Source organism: Cryphonectria parasitica, assembly GCF_011745365.1.
Source record: "Cryphonectria parasitica EP155 unplaced genomic scaffold M406scaffold_4, whole genome shotgun sequence".
Lineage (NCBI taxonomy): Eukaryota > Fungi > Ascomycota > Sordariomycetes > Diaporthales > Cryphonectriaceae > Cryphonectria > Cryphonectria parasitica.
In genome coordinates this window covers 2,906,418-2,924,596 of record NW_024468912.1, presented here as the reverse complement: position 1 = coordinate 2,924,596, position 18,179 = coordinate 2,906,418, and the positions used below count along the sequence as shown (strand labels likewise).

Genomic DNA, 18,179 nt, shown 5'->3' with positions numbered 1-18,179 from the left:
TGCCTTGCATCACGAAAGATGCAAGTGTTACGTCTCGACTTGGCCTTCCTGATTCAGAGATGCTCTATGTTGGCTCTGTTGAGGGAAAAGACGACGCACGGATGCCACGGCGTCAGGACCAGGAGTATATAAGGCAGTCGATTCACCCAGTCCATCTTAGTTCACACAACCCTTTCGATCAAGGCAGTTTCCTCTCAAGACTCGAATCATTTCACGGCTTCCCTCAGTCCAGCTTCCTCATCCTACAAAACCCACTCCCAAAAACCTACACTAAACAGTCAATATGCGCTCTTTCAGCCTCCTTGCCTTCGCCTCCTCGGCTGCTGCGGTCGCCATCTCCCTCCCGACCACGCTGACCGATCTCTCGATCACGCTCCCGACCTCTATCCCCACGGACCTGCCGACCACGCTCCCCTCCTTCTCCTTCACCCTCCCTACGGACCTCCCCACCAGTCTCTCCATCAGCATCCCTACGGACCTTCCCACTACCTTCCCCTCGTTGACCATCACTATCCCTACTACTCTGACGCTGCCCACCTCGCTCCCGACCACCATCACTCTGGTATAAGCGTGTGAAGGAGGTTCGGCTCGATGAGCATGTCATGCTACAGCAGACTTGCGCCATCTTGCAGTGTAAGTTCTACAACATACTCTATTCGTATATTTGTAGCTACTGGTTCTAACGTGAAGACATGAGAAAAGCAGACGATGAAGATAACAAGGGCATAAAAAGAAAGAGAGAAGGAAAAAAATCCGTTGGGAACTTTGACAAGGAGGATGGCAACTCTAAAATCCTGCACTTTGAATCATGTTATAGACTGATGGTAGAAGTCAAATACAAACCATTGGGGTTCCCATTAACTTTGTTCTTAAATTAAGTAATACTTGTGCACAAGTACCGTGAAACCGATGTCACAACCCTGTTAATATGAGCACGTCGTCCACCCAAGTGAATGCACGTCATCAGCTCGTAGAAAGGAGTCATATAGCACAACGCTGAGAACTCGCACCTCGGGAGTATATAGATCGAACCCAGGACTATGCGCCTGCTCACTCACCTCTTCGCCTCAGTGTAGCCTCGCGTCTCGTTCCTTTCTTGGCGTAGCATGCCGTGCGGGCCCTGCCATCGCCACAATATAAGTAGCCCGCTATATACTTGAGTAACGTTGTATCAGGGTCATAATCGGGGGTAGCAATATTATTAGCACATGTAGGTGTTATACCTTCCTGGAAAAGCTACTAAGTCAAAGTATAATGGAATAGGAGCTTGAATAGGACCAGGAAATAGAAGGGGAGACATGTTTATTCGGACCGACAGACTGCATATTCCAGTGGGCGTTCGGATGGAGGATTTACTTCTTCTTAGCTCCCTATTCATCTGAAACTGTACTTGGTATTCTTGGCAATATCATTTATCCACCTAACTTTTGACGCTTGTCATGGAGAACATATAGTAACGAGGGTTCATCTGGAATTGGGAAGGATATTGGACTCTGAGGTCAATCTTACACTAATTATATTCTCTCTACCTCATCCCTGCGGGTCTATTCGTAGAGAAGCAAGGCAAGAGATCCAAAGTGGTGACCTGTTCACGATTGTGACTATGAAATTACATTCTCTTACTCAAATGTTGTTCCTTCGCTGTGTGGAGAGAGAGAGAGCTGTCTAGTAGGTTTCTCCGCCCTCAACTTTCGATGTGCATGCTCATTGTCCCTCCTGACTTGGCCTAGCACCTCGACTCGATGAACAAGTTTCACAATTCCACGTCTTGTTGTCGTCAGCAACATACTAACTCTCCTTGGGCAAGTAGCGACAATACTTGATACGTGCGACTGGATGGGCCTTTTCCCCAGTGGACCTTACATCTGTTGCAGAACCAAGGTTCTTGACAAGTATCTCTTGAAGAAGGAAGGCAATCACAGCCCCAACGCCTGCAGAAATTACCCAGCCCATCCACATGTGGCGGGCGCCTTTGCCCACCCCGCTCTATGCATGCTCCGATGGGTATCTGATGTGCCATGCAAAGAAAACGGAGGGGAGAAAAAAGCAGGAGAGTGAAAGAGGTATGAAGAGAGGGGAGAAGAATGGAGAACTTCTCTTCTGTACAGTATGTACCATCTCTCAGCCCAGCCCTCCAAGTCCCGTCCCAGCCCCAAAGCTCTGGTTCTGCGCATAGTTGGCCTGCAGACTTCCCCCGTACGTGAGGCTCGCGTACGTGCCGCTCATGATATTCGAACTCGTCATGCCCGTCGCCGTATACCCACTCGCATCGCGTCCAGTCAAGATCCCGTTCCCGCCCCTGGCCGGTAGGGACGAGCTCATTTGCGTGCTGCTGCTACTGGCCATGCCGCCGCCGCCGCTACCAGCAGCGCTGTTGAACATCCTCCGGGCTGGGGGCGGCGAGGTTCCGTCGCCAAAGTAGAGCATGTTGCTATTCCTGCCCTCCTCGGACTGGCTCCTCTTGTGTCTTCTTCTGCTCTCGAGACTTTCTGTGGAGGTGGAGGTGGAGGTGGAGAAATCGAAGCTGGACCCGTTGGAGACGGAGGCAGCCTTGCGGCGTCCGGTGGCGGCGGACTTGTCGGGGACGTCTAGGCGCTGCCAAGTCGGGATGTAGGCCTCAGCCTGCTGCTTAGTGGACATGTGTCTGGCTGGGCGGGTAGGTTTCGATTTGGACTTTGCTTCGGGGGCGGATGATGGTACTTTGGATGCTGATGGGTGGTCATGGTCATTGCTGGGGGAGGACAGATGCTCGCCTGCATCGTTGTGGAAACAGGGGAATATCCTGGCAAGCCTGCTGCTGTGTCTGGACGCCATTGCGAGTATATGTGTGTGTGTAGTGTTGTGTGGGGGCGAATAGAATCAAAACACGGAGAAGAGGACAAAGAGTTCTGATTGATTGATCAATGAAGGGGATGAATGGTCTGTACCTCGACACACATTGCTTTTGTATGTAATTACTATGTGTATGCGCAGTGGTACGGAAGGCTCCGTGGCTGAGCCGCCAATCACTTCCGAGAGAGAGCGAGGCTGTGCCGAGTGGACATTTGCGAACCTCACAGAGGAAGGGCCCCCATCTCACTGGCCCTGTCATTGACCTGGGCCACCCACAACCTTATTGGAACGGCCTATCGTCATCACATTTCATTGGATGTAAATATGGTTCAGACCGTCTGCGTTCCGAGGGTCGCCATGCAAGGACCGCGCCCATCGTTTTGGGTTCACTCGTAAGATAAATTAAAAACATACATGAGACAGGAGCAAAAGAGAAATGGGCAGTCAGGAGGCCTCAGCATCATCTAACCAGAGTTTTAGCAAAAACCTATTCATTGCGCCGTCCAAGAAGCCGAGAGTGATCATCATCCAGACAGCCTCGTCTTAGAGGAACTTTTTGAATTTATCCAACGCTTTCTGCACAGGCGCAGGGGCCTTGCTGGCAAACTGATCAATCTTCTGCCCGATCCCTGCCGCGCCAGCCGTGTGATGTTGTTGTTGTTGATGGTGATGTTCATGGGGGCCACTGCCGCCACCACCAACAGAGGGGCCAGTAGCAGGGCCTCCGCTCCAGAAGGGGTTGTCAGGCGCGTTCGAGCAGCATATAGGCGGGGCACCGTCGGCGAAATGGTGCGGCGCCATAGCCATAACCCGAGCCTTCCTGTTGCGAAAGCCCTCACCCCAGCTGGCCGTTGCGTGGTATATGCAGAAGATCCTCTCGTCGCCCGGGTAAGGGCTCAGCAGGAAGCTGGCGTGGCCGGGCGCATAGGGTCCAGGCCGTGACTGCTCGTTGAGGAGCAGCGGCGTGGGCCTCTTCACCCAGGACTTGGGATCCAGCGGGTCCGCATTGGGCGCTACCAGTCGTAGCAGGCCCATCTTGTACTCGCTCGTGAAGCTCGCGTGGCCCGAGTAGACAATGCCCGTGAAGGCGCCGTTGGGCAGGTTCAGCCACGTGGGACCCTCGTTGATGCCCCGCCGCCCGTTCTCGAAGCGCTCCCACGGCAGCTCGGCACGGGCGATGCAGGCGGGCGGCAGGACGGCCTCGCTGACGACCTCCTCGGGCGACACCATCTGGGCGATGTACAGGTTCTGCTGGGTGTCCGAGTTATCTCCTGGCGGCCAGCCTGACCAGCAGACGTACAGGTCCTGTCCGTTGGGGCTGAAGACGGTGGCATCGATGGAGAAGTGCTCTGGCATGCCCTTCAGCGGGCCTAGGAACTCCCACCCAGAAGCGTCCATAGGGTCCTGCAGGTTCGAGCGCAGCACGATGGTGCGGTGGCCGGGGTTTCCTGCCCCAGGCTGAGTGGCGGTGGAGTAGATGTACCACGCACCGTTCAGCTCGTGTAGCTCGGGAGCCCAGATGCCGGTCGAGAAGGGTGAGTCCTTGGGAGGGTGCCACACGACCGTCTTGCGGGGGTTGTGGAAGTCTTCCATCAGGGGCGACTCCCAGATCTCGATGCGATTGGCGAGGGTGAAGGTGAGGTAGAAGACGCCATTGGCAGCTATCATCCACGGGTCTGGCGTGTCGATATGGGCAATTGTCTTGTTGGACATGATGAAGAGGATGATGTGTTTGTGAGATACCGAGGAGATGATTATCCAGAGGTCGAATCGATGAAGAGGGGTGGTAAAGTGGGTGCTGTGTAAGTCACTTATATGAAGTAGTGTGTTTTCCTTTTTCTTTCCTTTTCTTCTTCTCCAATGAATGGTCGAACTCTGGTCGAGGATAGTCTGCAGATGGAAAGATATGATATGATGTGTTCGTGTTGTGTGAGGGGGAGAAAGAAGAAAAAGAGATCAACGATCAACGTCACGCATGGCGTATACTTGGAAGCTTAATCATGCAATCGATGCAGTTGCGATGGCATGGTTTAGGGCTATGGCTATGGCAGTGCACGGCAACAAGCTCGTTTTGCATGGGTGGTGCCAGCATGCCGTTCCCTGGCTGCTGCTACAGGTTGCAGCATAGCGCACCGAGTGCCGAATCATCATCCCAGGTTTCCCACTCCTCCTCTTTTCTGCCCTACCCACAGGTTTGTATCATGCACTGCTGCTGCAGCTGATCGTCGTATAGTCGTGTCACTTTGCCAGCTGGTTGTCAAGAGGGCCAACTCAACTTGGGCAAAGCTCAGAATGCTGTGGTCCCTCATTCTCGGTTCCTACTACTGTGGCAGTTGACTTTTAAGTAATTGTCGATCTCGAGACTGGCAATAGAATCGACAGACCAGTCATAGGAAATCGTCTTGACTTGAGACGAGGTCAAGAGGAACTCACATTTATGGACCAAGTACTGCTGAGAGGAGAGAGCATTGAAGTCATCATCAGAAGATGGAAACGGTCCGTGTTCTTCAACATAGCGTGCGACTTATGGCCACTGTAGTGCGTCACAAACGAAGGAGCCTCAGGGGTTCCTCAGGGGGGCCCACCCACTGGCAATTGCAACCCCACCCTCCCATACTTAGCGTGCAAGGCTGGGGGAGACGGAATACCGACCCGTGCCTGCCCGTGCCTCCTACTCTCCCTCTACTGTAGCTCTACCGAGCACTACGTACCCACCCACTCACTAAACTTTGCCTACCTTACGGCAGCTAGGGCAGCTGTCCAGGCACTATCTACCTGCGCTAAAAGGCACCGTGACACTAAACCCTGGGACCTGAGGGGGCCAAACAAGCAGGGGGCCGGTTCTGCTTGATCGAGGACCACCACTGCCCGAGGGTACCCCCCCCTTGTTCCCTTGGGCGGTCTCGGATCAGACTCGACGTCCACTGATTCGACCTGTCGCAAACCTTCCACAGGCAACCTAAACACAGCATGACAGGTTGACGATCAGGCCGATAAGGTCGACTCAATCTTTCCTCCCTACCTGGCAGGTTGTGTGTACATCACTATCCTCTAATGATTCCTCTGCACAAACAGCGCGCCGTGTACACCAGACAGTCTCACGGGCCAGGCTCACGATAATCCTTTAGCTTTGACTTTTGACTACCTGACTTACCCAATTGATCGATTCCGCCGAGGGCATCCACTCCCATCTTCTTTCTCGTCGTCTGATCATTGTTACTCTCTCCCCTCTCAAGACTAGCCAGGGCTTCTTCGAGGTCCATCTATCAGCTCCATTACTATCTTGGGCCCCATTCCGGCCCAAAAAGTAGCTGTGCACCAGTTTCTCGCAGGGTTTACGATCCAACCCGCCCTGACACTTCCCTCCCTATCAACCCGCCTACGCGTATTTGAGAGCTTCCGACCCTTCTCTCCCCCTAGAACTACACGGCGTCCAACCACCACCCCTCCAACTCATCTGTCCGCAGCCTCCCAGCTCGACCCGCTCGGACATAAGCTCTGCTACCCTCTGGAACTGTCCTTGAGGAGGCCAACCCCCCCCTCTCTCCCTCTCCCTCTCTCAGGACAGGGCAGGACGAAACGACCCCGATCCGGCCCAACGAGGGCATGCTGCTTTAAACATGCAAATCAGGGCGACACGTCCCTACATCGCTCGCCACAATGAACGCTGATGGCGGTCTGGTCGGATGCCTTGTCGAGAGGCTAACCACACGGGTGAGAATTTGTGCTTGTGTTATTGTGCTTCTGCTTTCTACAGTCAAGATCAGGATGATGGGAAGAAAGAAGGAGTGAGGGGGGCGAGTTGGGGGGGAGTTGGGGGGGGGGGGAGAGGAAGAGAAAAAGCTGCCACTGAGAGCCATGAATAGAGGTTGGGGGGGGGGGGGTTGGAACACGGGTCTTCCTCTCTCCCTCTAATGCAAAGAACTCGCCAGTGCTGACGCCTTGCTTTACCTTCCAATCTAGCTTCCACACCGGACGGGAACCACCGTCCAGGACCTTTATCAAGACGACATAGTCCTCATAACACGTGCCACCCTGCTGAAGATCAGCGTCCCGTCTATCGCCCTCGTCATCGATGCCTTGATATCACTGTTGGAAGACCTCGGTCGACCTTACCGATCCGCTGGCACGGCTGCCAGTCACCCGCCCCATGTCCTCAACTCAGAATTCTACATCGTCAGCCTGCTCGCCGACTGTTGCTCCAGTCACTGGAACAATGGGCTTGTGGAGCTGGGCGAGGCCGGTTCCCCGGGCAGCCATACATTCGTGAGGTCCAGGGATCCTCCCCGGCACTCCCTGGACTCTGCTCTGGTCACCAGGATATTCGATATCCTCAAGATCTACACCCGGCCGCTCCCAGAAGGCTTCACCCTGTCTACGCAGACCCTGTTGGACAGGTTTGAGGCGGTGCAGGAGGTGGGTGCGGGCTTTGCAGACCTTGCGGACAGCGAGATCTCTCTAGAGAGCCAGACGCTCTACGATTCGCACGTGGAGGTGGTGGAACGCCATGCCAGGACGATCTGCGAGTTCGTCGTCGCCTCCAGCTGGTCGGGCGCCTTCGAGTACTTTAGGAAGGTCATCTATGTGATCCGGACCACAACGTCGGTGCAGAGCTCCACGGTTCAGACTATCACGGCTGTCGAGGATGAACGTACTGCCTTGGTCGTGCTCCGTCTGGTGGGGTGCTTTTGGGTTGATTCCTACAAGCTCGGTCTGATCATTCAGGAGATCTGTTCCAGCTACCTGCACTTCCGGAGGCAATTCCAGGACACCATTGCCATCGTCACACCCCTGCTCATCACGAGGTGGCTCGACCGCCAGCCCAAAGAGTTCGTGAAGCTACATACGAGCCACAGGAGGCTAGATGGTGGGCCCGATACGCTGTTCGACATGACCCAGACCGTGGTGCTCGATAATGGGAGGTCCGAGTCTGTGGCGGATGGTGTGAGACGGCGGTTTATGCAGTATCCGCTCCAGACCACACTGCTCTTCCTCCTGCCCGACGTGTTTGAGGTCGCCAGCAGCATGCGAGATGCCAAAGGCGGGAGTATGTCCAAGAAGATTGCTTTTCTAGAGAACCTACGGAAGTCGCTGAGGAACAGGAACGAGCAGGCTGCATACTGCCTCGTGTTGCTCCTGCGCGCTGCCCGCCACTTTGACCTCAATAGCGACGCGGCCTTCATCAGCTACGCTCTGGATGTCCAGGATGAAGTCCACGACGCCGTGTTCCGCCGAAACACATCAGGTAGCGATTCTGTGCTGTTTGAGCAGGACATCATGACCGCCGCCTTTGTGAGCTTAACGGATCTCAATTACGAAGGTTGTATCGAGTCCCTCGCGCCCAACTGTCTCAAACCGGCAGCCCCACTAGGATTCAAGATTGCCCTTATACAAGCTGCTGCACACTTTGCTACTTCTGAGGATCCAGGCAGGTACAAGGCGCTCAATCAGCTTACCATCAACTTCATCAAAGTCCAGATGAGGGTATGCATAACTATACAAGTTCTTTGAGCCCAGATGGAACTCGTGCTGACATCTGAAGCAGACTTTTGCAGCAGTCTTCGCCGAGACTTGCGCAAGTGATCAGGACGCACCACACCGCAAGGCTTTGGAGCTGGTCAACAACAACAACCTAATCCAACACATACTCACGTACTTGAATGTTTGCCCTAGCAATTTGTTTACAGAAGAGGCATCGACTTCCGGTGACAAGGCGGCTGTTGCTGTTGACTATCAAGGCTATTTTGAGGATTTCCTACCTTGTCTGGTCACCTCGGATGATGAGATCCGCCGACCAGCCTCGAAGATGATGACGCGCATTTTCTCAAACGCCAAGCTTATGGACGAATGGTCAAAATCAGGGTGGTTCTCGTCACCCGAGATAAGGGAAAGAATCTGGAGAACCACGTAAGTAACCTGACCGCTTCACCCAGCCGCCGCCCCCCCCCCCCTTTTTTTTTGTTTTTCTTTTCTTTCTCTGCATACACACTTCGATATCCCAGACTGACTTCTTTGTCTCAGGTCGCTCGTGCTGAGAGATATCTGCGACCGGATAGGCACTCAGGACCTGGGCTCAACTATCGCCTCGATCAATGGATACCTTGAATCTAGGCTTGTCTTGCTAAGGGCCCTGAAGGTATGCGTCAGCGAGAGAGAGTCCAAATATTGTAATCAATACGTGTCACAGCTGACCCAATGCGCAGGATTTGGCGAATCTACCGGAAGACATCCCTGAGCGCGCGACTGTATCCACACAGCTGGAGACAATACTGCTGGTGGCGCTCTGTTCAGCCAACATTGAAACCTTGCAGCTGGTCATCAACTGCTGTGGGTCATTCTTAGAGGAATGCCAGGCTATCGAGGCCGCGTCTGCTGGAACGACCAAAGCGATCCAGGCACTGCTACGAAATGGCAGTACGTTTCGGGAGATTGCATCCCGCGAGTTCCGCTTCACCGGACTGGTTGCTTTTCAAAAGCGAGTCCGCAGCTTGTTGAGAGGTATGCAGTATCCAAGTGCCGGTATACTTGATGCCTGGGCATGTGCATTCGACAAGTGGGTAAAGCTATCCAAAGAAGTTTCGACTCTTGCCCCTGAAGCGTTACCAGAGGCAGTCCTCGCTGAGTGGCGAAACTACTCGGGCTTTCTCGCCTCCCTCGGCGGTGTGTGCGTGGAGGACCAGTCAGCCATTATCGACGATCCTGCCCTCAAGGACCTCAAGTGGATTGACAAGCTGTCGCTGGACAACCAGGAGGAGCCGATGCTCAGCGGATATCTGAGGGTGAGCATCGAGCTTCTTGGCTGCAACAATGTCCGGGTGCGAGAGGCAATGCGTGAGGTGCTATCCGTCGAGACAGCACCAGCTCTCTATCAGTCACTGTTCAAAGCACTCGAGCAGCAGCTTGACGTCTTGTTCACCGGAGCCCTCGAATCGACAGCGAGGGGGGTCGAGAATGAAATCATCTTCGCCGAGCAGTCCATCTCCCTCCTCCGAGCCCTGGTGGAACGACTAGATGGGCCTTCGGACCTGGGTGCTGCATCGTCTGTGAACTTGGGGGCTCTAGCGCTCAATTTTGCCAAGTTTCTAGATGGCGTTTCGGACACTAGAAACAGCCTCATGGTGAAGATCAAAGTCTGTCAGCTTTCTGAGTCTCTCATGAGGAAGAAGGAGCATCTGAACCTGAGAGACGACGTGCGCATCCGTAACCAGCTTCTGGAGTACGTCTTCAGTTGGATCACTCGACCGCGATCGCCACGGGCGGAATCTGCTGCAGCATCAGGGCCTGCACGTTTCGATGATGCGATGCGGGTTCAGAAGGATCTTGACAAGGCCTGTCTGCGGTCACTTGCCGAGATGACCTACCGCCTTCCTTTGCAGCCCGGTGAAGGACAGTCGGATGTCGGCGCGAGCGAGTTGAAATCACAGATGTTCCACACGTACTTCAACCGTTTTCTGTCGCTGCTGAACCTGGAGTCCACAGAGGCGGGCAGACACGAACACGGCACCGCAGCAAGGGATGAGAGCATCACAAGCTCGGAGCTGGCGATCACCATACTGTCCAACCTTCTGGCTGCGAACATCGACGTTGGCCTCAAGCATTCTCTGAGTATAGGGTATCACGAGAATGTCGAGATAAGAACGGCATTTGTTAAAGTCCTCTATAACATCCTGGTGCAGGGCACAGAGTTCAGCAACCTTTCTGACACCGCGGTCACAGAGAAGTACGACGAGCTGCTCGACCTGCTCACTACAGACACCAGCTTGGCCGCCGCGATCAGCTCCGTCTGTCCCAGCAGCGAGGTTGATGAGGTCACAATCTCCCTGTTGAACATCTTCGAGACCCGAGGTCTCAGCTTTGTGCTGCTGGAGGCCCTCATCAAGCAGGAGGTCGAGGATACGGAAAACGAGTCAGAGCTGCTGCGAAGGACATGTGTTGCAACCAAAATGCTCTCCATCTACGCCAAGTGGAAGGGCATGGCGTATCTCAAGGGCACACTGCAAAAGGTGCTCGAGCGGCTGATGATGACGTCTAAAGATCTCGATCTCGAGCTGGACCCAGCAAGGGTTGCAACACCAGACGAGCTACAGAAGAATGCCCTGCAATTGCGCATCGTTGCCAAGGTCTTCATCGAGGATATTTGCAACTCATCGTCCAGCATCCCGTCGTCATTCCGGAAAATCTGCAGCATCATTTCCACGGCGGTGATGCCTAGATTTCCTGAGGCCAAGTACACCGCGGTGGGCGCCTTCATCTTTCTTAGGTTCTTTTGCCCAGCGATTGTGGCTCCTGAGGCTGAGGGCCTGGTCTCGACGCTTCCGTCCAAGGAGATGCGCAGAGGTTTGCTGCTGATCGCCAAGGTCGTCCAAAACCTGGCCAATAATGTGCTGTTCGGGGCCAAAGAACCTTACATGTTCCCCTTGAACGACTTCCTCACACAAAACATATACCGAGTCACCACCTTCTTACGCGAAATCTCTGTAGCACCCGAGAAGACAGACCCGCCAAGTACGGCAGAATCATTTGACTTCGGTTCTTGTGTCGCGCTGCATCGCTTCCTCTACGACCATTGGGACCAGGTCAGGCAACGGCTCACGTCGCAGGAACGAAGGGATTTTGTGCGGTCACCAGCAGAGGTGACACGCACACGCTCACCCGTTTTGGAACCCCTTCGACATCTCATCTCGCATCTAGGCCCACCATCGTTAGCCGTCACATGGAACAGACCCGTAATCTCATCCAACAGCCCACCTGCGTACTCCCGGTTCCAAAATTTCATGCTTCGTAATGCTTTCCGCAGCACCGAGTCCTTCGTCACAACCAGGGCCGTATATGACGGTGGTGAGAGCAAGGTATGTTCCTATGGTTTTTTCTCAGCCCGCTTTCGTTTCAATAGCTGCGGCTGCAGCTGCCTCCTTGTTGGGTGAGTGATGACTGATTTGCGATTCTAGGATGGAGTGTCTATCATCTGCATTATCTTGAGGAATATCGATGACGAGTCTATTGATTATGATACCCTGATCTACTGCTATTTGAAGGTACGTAAAAGATACAGCCCGCTGGCTTGAACTCACACTGCCGCCAACAGGATCATCTCCCGTGGAATAGGCTGGCTGTCGATAGTCCCAATGGTCTCTGACTTTCTCTCGTTAGATCGCTAGTCGTATGTGGCATAAGCCGTTTGGCCTTTTGATTGATGCAACGTGTTTCAACGGGCAGAGCGAAGAGCCTCAGGATGAGCTGCTTCACAAGCTGGAGCTTCTGACCCCCTCTGAGCTGTCAAAGCAGCTTACTCGCATTTATATTTACAACATGAACACCGCTTTCCGGTAGGTGCAGAAAGCTCGGCACGGGGACCCCCCGGTTTCTGGATTGATAGATGCTAAGTCTGGTGCCAGGAAATGTCTGCGCCGTGTTCTCCGAGTCTCTACAAAGAAAGATACGAGCGTCTTCAATCCAAACAAGATTGACTACCATCTTATTGGAAGTATCAAGGAGTTGCAGAACCACTTCCACTTCACGCAGCTCCATCTACCCAAGGAGACCATCAGCGTGTTCGCCGATACGCGATACGACTTCAAGCCCGTCATCCGATTGTCGAAGACGAAAGGCGCGATTCTGTGTCGGATCATGGTGGGTAGCCAATTCGTGCAGATAACGACGGCCGATCAGCAAGAAGTGCACCCCAACTTCCGATTAAGCGCCAATATCAATGACATTTTCCGTCTAAGTGATATAGACGAGGCACCGGTGAACACCAAGACCGACGATGACTCTGCTTTCGGACTGAGGGCCGACAATGGCAAGATTGCCTTATATTTCACTAGCCCAAAGAAAGCTGAGATCCTCCAAACCATCCGTACAGCCAAGGCCAAGCATGGCAAAGACACTCGATCGCTGAAGCTGTACGAGCGGTTGATAAGGCCGCAAGATGTTCCCGGAACGTTGCTGAACCTGGCTCTCACGAACTTGGCGAGTCCAGACCATGTTCTGCGATTGTCGTCGTACAATCTGCTGGGTGCACTATGCAGGGCCTTCAATTTTACGACGGCATCGAGGGTCATGTGCACGAAAGGTATGTCCTCTCTTTCTCTTTATGTGTTAAGGAGCAGAACCTCCCGTTTTCTAACTGACTACATGCAGATATTGCGGTGCCGTTGGACCCTTCCCGCTTTATCATCGACATCAGCAGAGCCCTTGCCGAGACCGAGCCGCAGCTGACGTCCGACTTTCTGAACGAGTTCTTTGTCGGCTGGGACAGCTTCTCCGAGGAGCAGAAGCCCCTGAGCCTTGCGTACCTAGCACCATGGCTGCCTGGCCTGCGATCTTCAATCCTGGCGGCCGAAGCTGACAGCGACAAAGGCCGTGAGAAGATTGCAACCTTTTTCCGAAAGCTCATCGACGTGACCCTGTCTGATCCAACGTTGGGGTTCACGCTCGAACAGACCATCTGGCCAGCTATTCAGCGCGATGAGGTCCTGTTAGATATCTTCCTGGACGAAGTAATCAAGGCAGCATCGAGCATAGGGCTACATGACGAGCAGACCGAGACACTGACCTCCATCGTCACCGCGATTGGTAGCATCACTCTGCGAGGCAAGATCATTACCCGACTCCGGAAGGCCCTGAATCGGTCGTCGATGCGGCAGAGCAAGCATTTGCCAGAGAACGTCGTATGGCCAGAGGTTTGCATCTTGCTACAATTCTGCGTATCGCTGTCATTTGACAGTGGTATCCAGGCGCAGATGTACCTGCCCGAGATATTTCACATCGTCACCATGCTTGCCAACACTGGAGCCTCAGACATACGCGTTCTGGTACACCGTCTGCTAATCAACTCCGTACACGCAGCTTGCACTTCGTTCAGCCTGGATGAGGCGCGACAGACCAAGCTCAGAGGGCTTCTTGAATCCCTGTCGGAATCGCGAACAGACATCTGGAGTATCACCCCCAACTACCCGAGTCGTGACGGGGCTTCCATGTCCACAACGCAGGAGTATGGTCCTACGCTGGCTGCTACGGAAACCTTGGCAGGGATCATGTTCGATATCTGCTCTGTTGCTGCTCCGTCTACAGACATGGCCAATGCCTGGCGCTCGCGCTGGATGAGCCTCGTCGCCAGTACGGCCTTCCAGAACAACCCGGCAATCCAGCCTCGTGCCTTCTCGGTGATGGGCTGTCTCGCCAGGGAGGAGGTGGACGATGATTTATTGTACCAAGTCCTCGTTGCGCTGCGGATCAGCATCACGCGGTTCAGTGGCGACGATGGGAACAGCGAGATGCTGGTCGCGATCGTGACAGCGCTGTCACGGATGATGGCCAAACTCCCTTCCACTTCCCGCTATGGTGTGCAGCTGTTCTGGCTGGCCACATTTCTGCTGCGGCTCGTCCCGCCTCCGCTGTTCAACTGCGCCGCCGTGTTCCTTGAGTCTGTGCTGACCAACATCAATACCTCGGGCGACATGCGCGGTGTGAAGCTGGTGGCGCACCTGCTTCAAGGCCGTGACCAGCTCGAGAATGTGGCACAACCGCTGGATGACTTCTACGGCATTCACTTCAGCAACGAGACCTTCCACTTCGCAGTGTGTGCATGCCTCGCCCGCGGCCTGTCAGATACCATGACCAAGACAACCGCACTGCACGTACTCGCTACCTTCCTGGAGATGACAACCTTGCCTGCCAGCACGCCTGATGGAGACACGCCGTCGACAAGACATCTGAAAGAGGTGCCATACTCGCCTTATCTCTCGCTCATCCTCTCCCGCGCGGTGGCGCCTGAGGAGCTGAGAGAAGCCCTTTGGCAGGCTGGTATCACCCCGCCCACGAGTCCATCAGGCGTGCAGAAGGCCCGTTCGATGGAGAGGCTTAGCAGCGTCCAGGATAAGGATCTCTTGCTGAACACGGCCATCGAGCTGGTGGACTTCCAGTTTCTCGAAGATGCGGTCCAGAGTCGCCTGCTGCACTGGCTCAACGAGCTCGCTATTGGGCGACCGGGCGTGATTATGCAATTGTGAGCCCTCCCCCCCCCCCCCCGGGGTCCTCTTTTTCATCCGCTAATCATCAGCAGCTGCGGTCCGATATTGGTCATCCTTGATGACACCCTCCTGCACTGCCAAAACTCATCGACGTTAGAGTCAGCCCACAGGCTCTTGCAAACGCTGACGTCGAATCCGCAGTTCGCTACGGCGATGATGGAATCAGGCACGAGCAACGGGAATGGATCCATGGCTACCTCGGTGCTCAATGACATCCTCGATGATATGGGTTTCGGAGGCCTGTGGCGGTTTTGTTCACTGAACCCGACGGAGGAGCCTGATAAACAGTGCTTTTCCCAGACCGAGAGGCTGATCGATGTGAGTTGTCTCAACTTCCTTTGAAACTCTGTTCCTCCTGTTCCCCTCGGTGACTTCTCGGCCTCGCTGTCTTCGTGTAGCCGGGCTCAAGAAAGCCGAGTGACGTGAGTGGAGAAAAGGACCATAAGGCTGACGATTATTAATGACACAGCTGATCATCAACGCTGGGACGTATTGAACTGACGAAGGAATGAGTGTAGCTCTTGAAGTATCACTGATACGGGAATGGAGTGTCAGGGCACGACATTGAGGGCGTCGACGCCAGGTCTCGGAATGGAGACATTGAGACGCCATCGGATACAGCAAAGAAGCAGGCTATTTTGGGAGTTTGAAAAATCGTGCTGGCGAGATGTATGTTGACTCTATCTGGCAAATTTCCAAGGACTTAAACGAAGACAGAAAGGGCGCATTGTGGCCAGGGGCAAGAAAGGTTGAGGCAATATTTCATTGGAGGATATATCCCATTTGACGACTGTAGACGTCTTCCCGTCTTGAATATCTGATAAAATCTGGTGTGTGAAGTTGAACGTTCCCTGCCGCCCACCACCGTGGTCATTCGTCCAGGAGGAATCCCTCGAGCCGGTTATGTGTAATGCTGGAGAAGAGGTACCCTTGCTCTCAAGCCATTGATCTCCAAAAGGACGGTGAGCCTTACGAGAAATCCTCTTCCCTCCTCCCTTGGATATTGGTGTCGAGGTAAGCTAAGCTCGCGCTGAGGAAACACAATTTTTCCTTACTAGCACTCACCCTCAATGTATGTGTTCACCTATCATGCTTACATGTGGTTCGAGTCGTCCAGACCATGGCAATCAACCCGGCTTTACCGATCCTTCACCGATAGGCCCTTTTCTCCTCCCGTGCTGTCCATCTTATGGAGTTCGTTTGAACGTAAGTCATACGAACATTTATCCCGGTTATAAAATCGAGAATATAGACCTAGGCTCGAGTAGGTATGTCACTGTGCTTAGTGTCCCCCCCCCCCCCCCTTTTAAGGATATAACACATCACGAGCCGAGTGTGGTTCTCAATGTGAGGGTGATTTGTATTATGGAAGAGGTCGGCTACTGGGCTGTCTGTCTGTCTGTCCATCTTCTTGCGGACTAATCCATTTCTCTAGATATTGGTGACAAGAGAGAGAGAGAGAGAGAGAGAGAGAGAGAGAGAGAGAGAGAGAGAGAGAGGCACTCAAGCCACTTCTGGCCAAAGGTCAGCTTTAGGCAAGAAATTGCGAGCAAGTTGACGAGAGAAGGACCGAAAAGAAAAGAAGAAAAGCCAAGCCGCGATGGTATGTGAGATGACACATACACACATGCACAAAATGGGGTAAATGATATCGGGCCTGACTTGTTGCTACCATTCTCTCGCGCATCTTTCCTCTGTCTCTCTTTCTCTCTTTCTGTCTGGTCCGTATCAAACGAATAGAGCAGCCGAGGTCTTAATCCTCTTCCTCTTTCGACTCGGGCCGTTGACACATGTAGATAAGTAAGCAAAGAGGCGACGGACGGAATGTGATGGTGGTGGTGGTGGTGGTGGTGGTGGTGGTGGCGATAGAGGCGTACAGCGGTGAAAAGAAGAGGAGCGGTGGGTTGGCTGGCCAGGGCTCGCCTTGTTCGTGTGATGCCAGGTTCATCGAGTCCAGCAGCCAAGATTCCATGGGATCGAGCTGATGGATGAGCTACGGGGTGTCGCTTGTCCGGTTTGTTCACATTTTCAGCGTTACCACTTGATGACAAGGGACCGTTTCTGGGTATCTTCGGTCTCTCTCACGCTGGTGGGCGCCCCCCCCCCCCCCTTTCATCTCTGTGTCCAGCAGCTTGCGTAATGGCGTGTCCTCAGCCGCAATGGGCAATGTAACTCACTTTGTAAAACTTCTGACAGCTGTATGTCGCTCCCAGTCAGTGATTTGAGACACATCACAAGACCTGACCATCATTGCGAGGGATTCAATATTTATTTACCCCAAGCAAACGGACACGGAGACAACAGGGCAAGGGAAGTTTCTCGAGGTGCGGCCATTCAGAAACTCACTCGACTGCCCGTGACAAATCTTTTTTCCCCGGTTTGATTCTGCTGTCCTGTGCCTCAGCTGAGTGACCTGGCCGATCACACACTTCACATATACGTACTTTGGGTCCAGCTGATGCGAGACAAGAAATGAAGTTAGCTTCTCGTCGTGGGTTGGACCAGTCAGGCCGCGCAGAGCGAGAACAGAGTGTTACATTAGTCTGCTCTCTCTCTCTCTCTCACTTGAGGGAGAAGAAGGAAAGTCCTTCTGCTGCGTGGATTGGACCGTTGACGAAAAGGTGAGCGGACTTACCAAAGAAGAAAAGCCCGTCCCAACTCTGATGGATGGACGTACGCTGTATTCTGTACCTCCAGCTCTCTGTGTGTGAGGCTATGTTGCTAATATTGCCTCGTCGTCTAATAGACTTTTCTGTGTTGGGCCTTGTACCACGGAGTGCCGGGGAGCTGGACAAGTGATCAACGGAGCAAGCGTCGAGGCAGTGCAGCCAATCATCCGATAGATAATCACCATCATCACTCATCGACCGAGGAGAGAAGTGAAATGGGAAAGGGAGGGAAAACTTAAAAAAAGGAAAAAGGCATATCCTGCAGTCAGGAGGGGAAAATCAGCCTTGAGTCGTCAACCACGCAACCCGTCATCACCTCATACAAGACATACATGACACGAACATATACATAGCCCTGCAAAACCGGTCTTTGCCGGTGATTCCCCTCCTCTCCCTCTTGATTGGACGGATTTTGGCATCGTGCACACACACACACACACGCACGCAAGCGCATACACAGCCGAGAGAGAAAACAGAGAAACAAAGAGAGGGGCCACACAGAAGCTGACGCTGTGGTACACTCGTACCATCTGCAGGAGCAGTAGAGTTATCATCGCTCTATTCTCCCCCGCTTGGCGTGCCCTCGCTTGGGGCTGCGGCGATCGCGGCGGGGGATTGGGCGTCTCTCTCTTTCTCTCTCTCACTC

At 53.7% G+C, this 18,179-nt stretch overlaps 4 protein-coding genes across 4 annotated transcripts; 2 read left to right on the top strand and 2 right to left on the bottom strand.

Annotated features, from left to right (window-relative positions):
* Positions 1–283: 283 nt before the first annotated feature.
* Positions 284–696, top strand: M406DRAFT_68405 (uncharacterized protein; the record flags this gene model as incomplete). Its single annotated transcript, XM_040925166.1, has 2 exons — positions 284–562; positions 670–696. 2 exons carry the CDS (start codon positions 284–286, stop codon positions 694–696), a joined length of 306 nt encoding a protein of 101 aa, XP_040776985.1.
* Positions 697–2,121: 1,425 nt separating this feature from the next.
* M406DRAFT_68404 (uncharacterized protein) lies at positions 2,122–2,814 on the bottom strand (the record flags this gene model as incomplete). The annotated part of the gene is made up of 1 exon (XM_040925165.1): positions 2,122–2,814. The coding sequence occupies one exon, from the start codon at positions 2,812–2,814 to the stop codon at positions 2,122–2,124; it is 693 nt and encodes a 230-aa protein (XP_040776984.1).
* Positions 2,815–3,375: 561 nt separating this feature from the next.
* M406DRAFT_68403 (family 43 glycoside hydrolase) lies at positions 3,376–4,545 on the bottom strand (the record flags this gene model as incomplete). The annotated part of the gene is made up of 1 exon (XM_040925164.1): positions 3,376–4,545. One exon carries the CDS (start codon positions 4,543–4,545, stop codon positions 3,376–3,378), a length of 1,170 nt encoding a protein of 389 aa, XP_040776983.1.
* A 1,947-nt stretch (positions 4,546–6,492) lies between these two features.
* Positions 6,493–15,206, top strand: M406DRAFT_256777 (uncharacterized protein; the record flags this gene model as incomplete). The annotated part of the gene is made up of 10 exons (XM_040917122.1): positions 6,493–6,546; positions 6,796–8,316; positions 8,378–8,739; positions 8,854–8,968; positions 9,036–11,309; positions 11,781–11,867; positions 11,983–12,158; positions 12,228–12,904; positions 12,973–14,839; positions 14,897–15,206. The coding sequence occupies 10 exons, from the start codon at positions 6,493–6,495 to the stop codon at positions 15,204–15,206; spliced, it is 7,443 nt and encodes a 2,480-aa protein (XP_040776982.1).
* Positions 15,207–18,179: the final 2,973 nt, after the last annotated feature.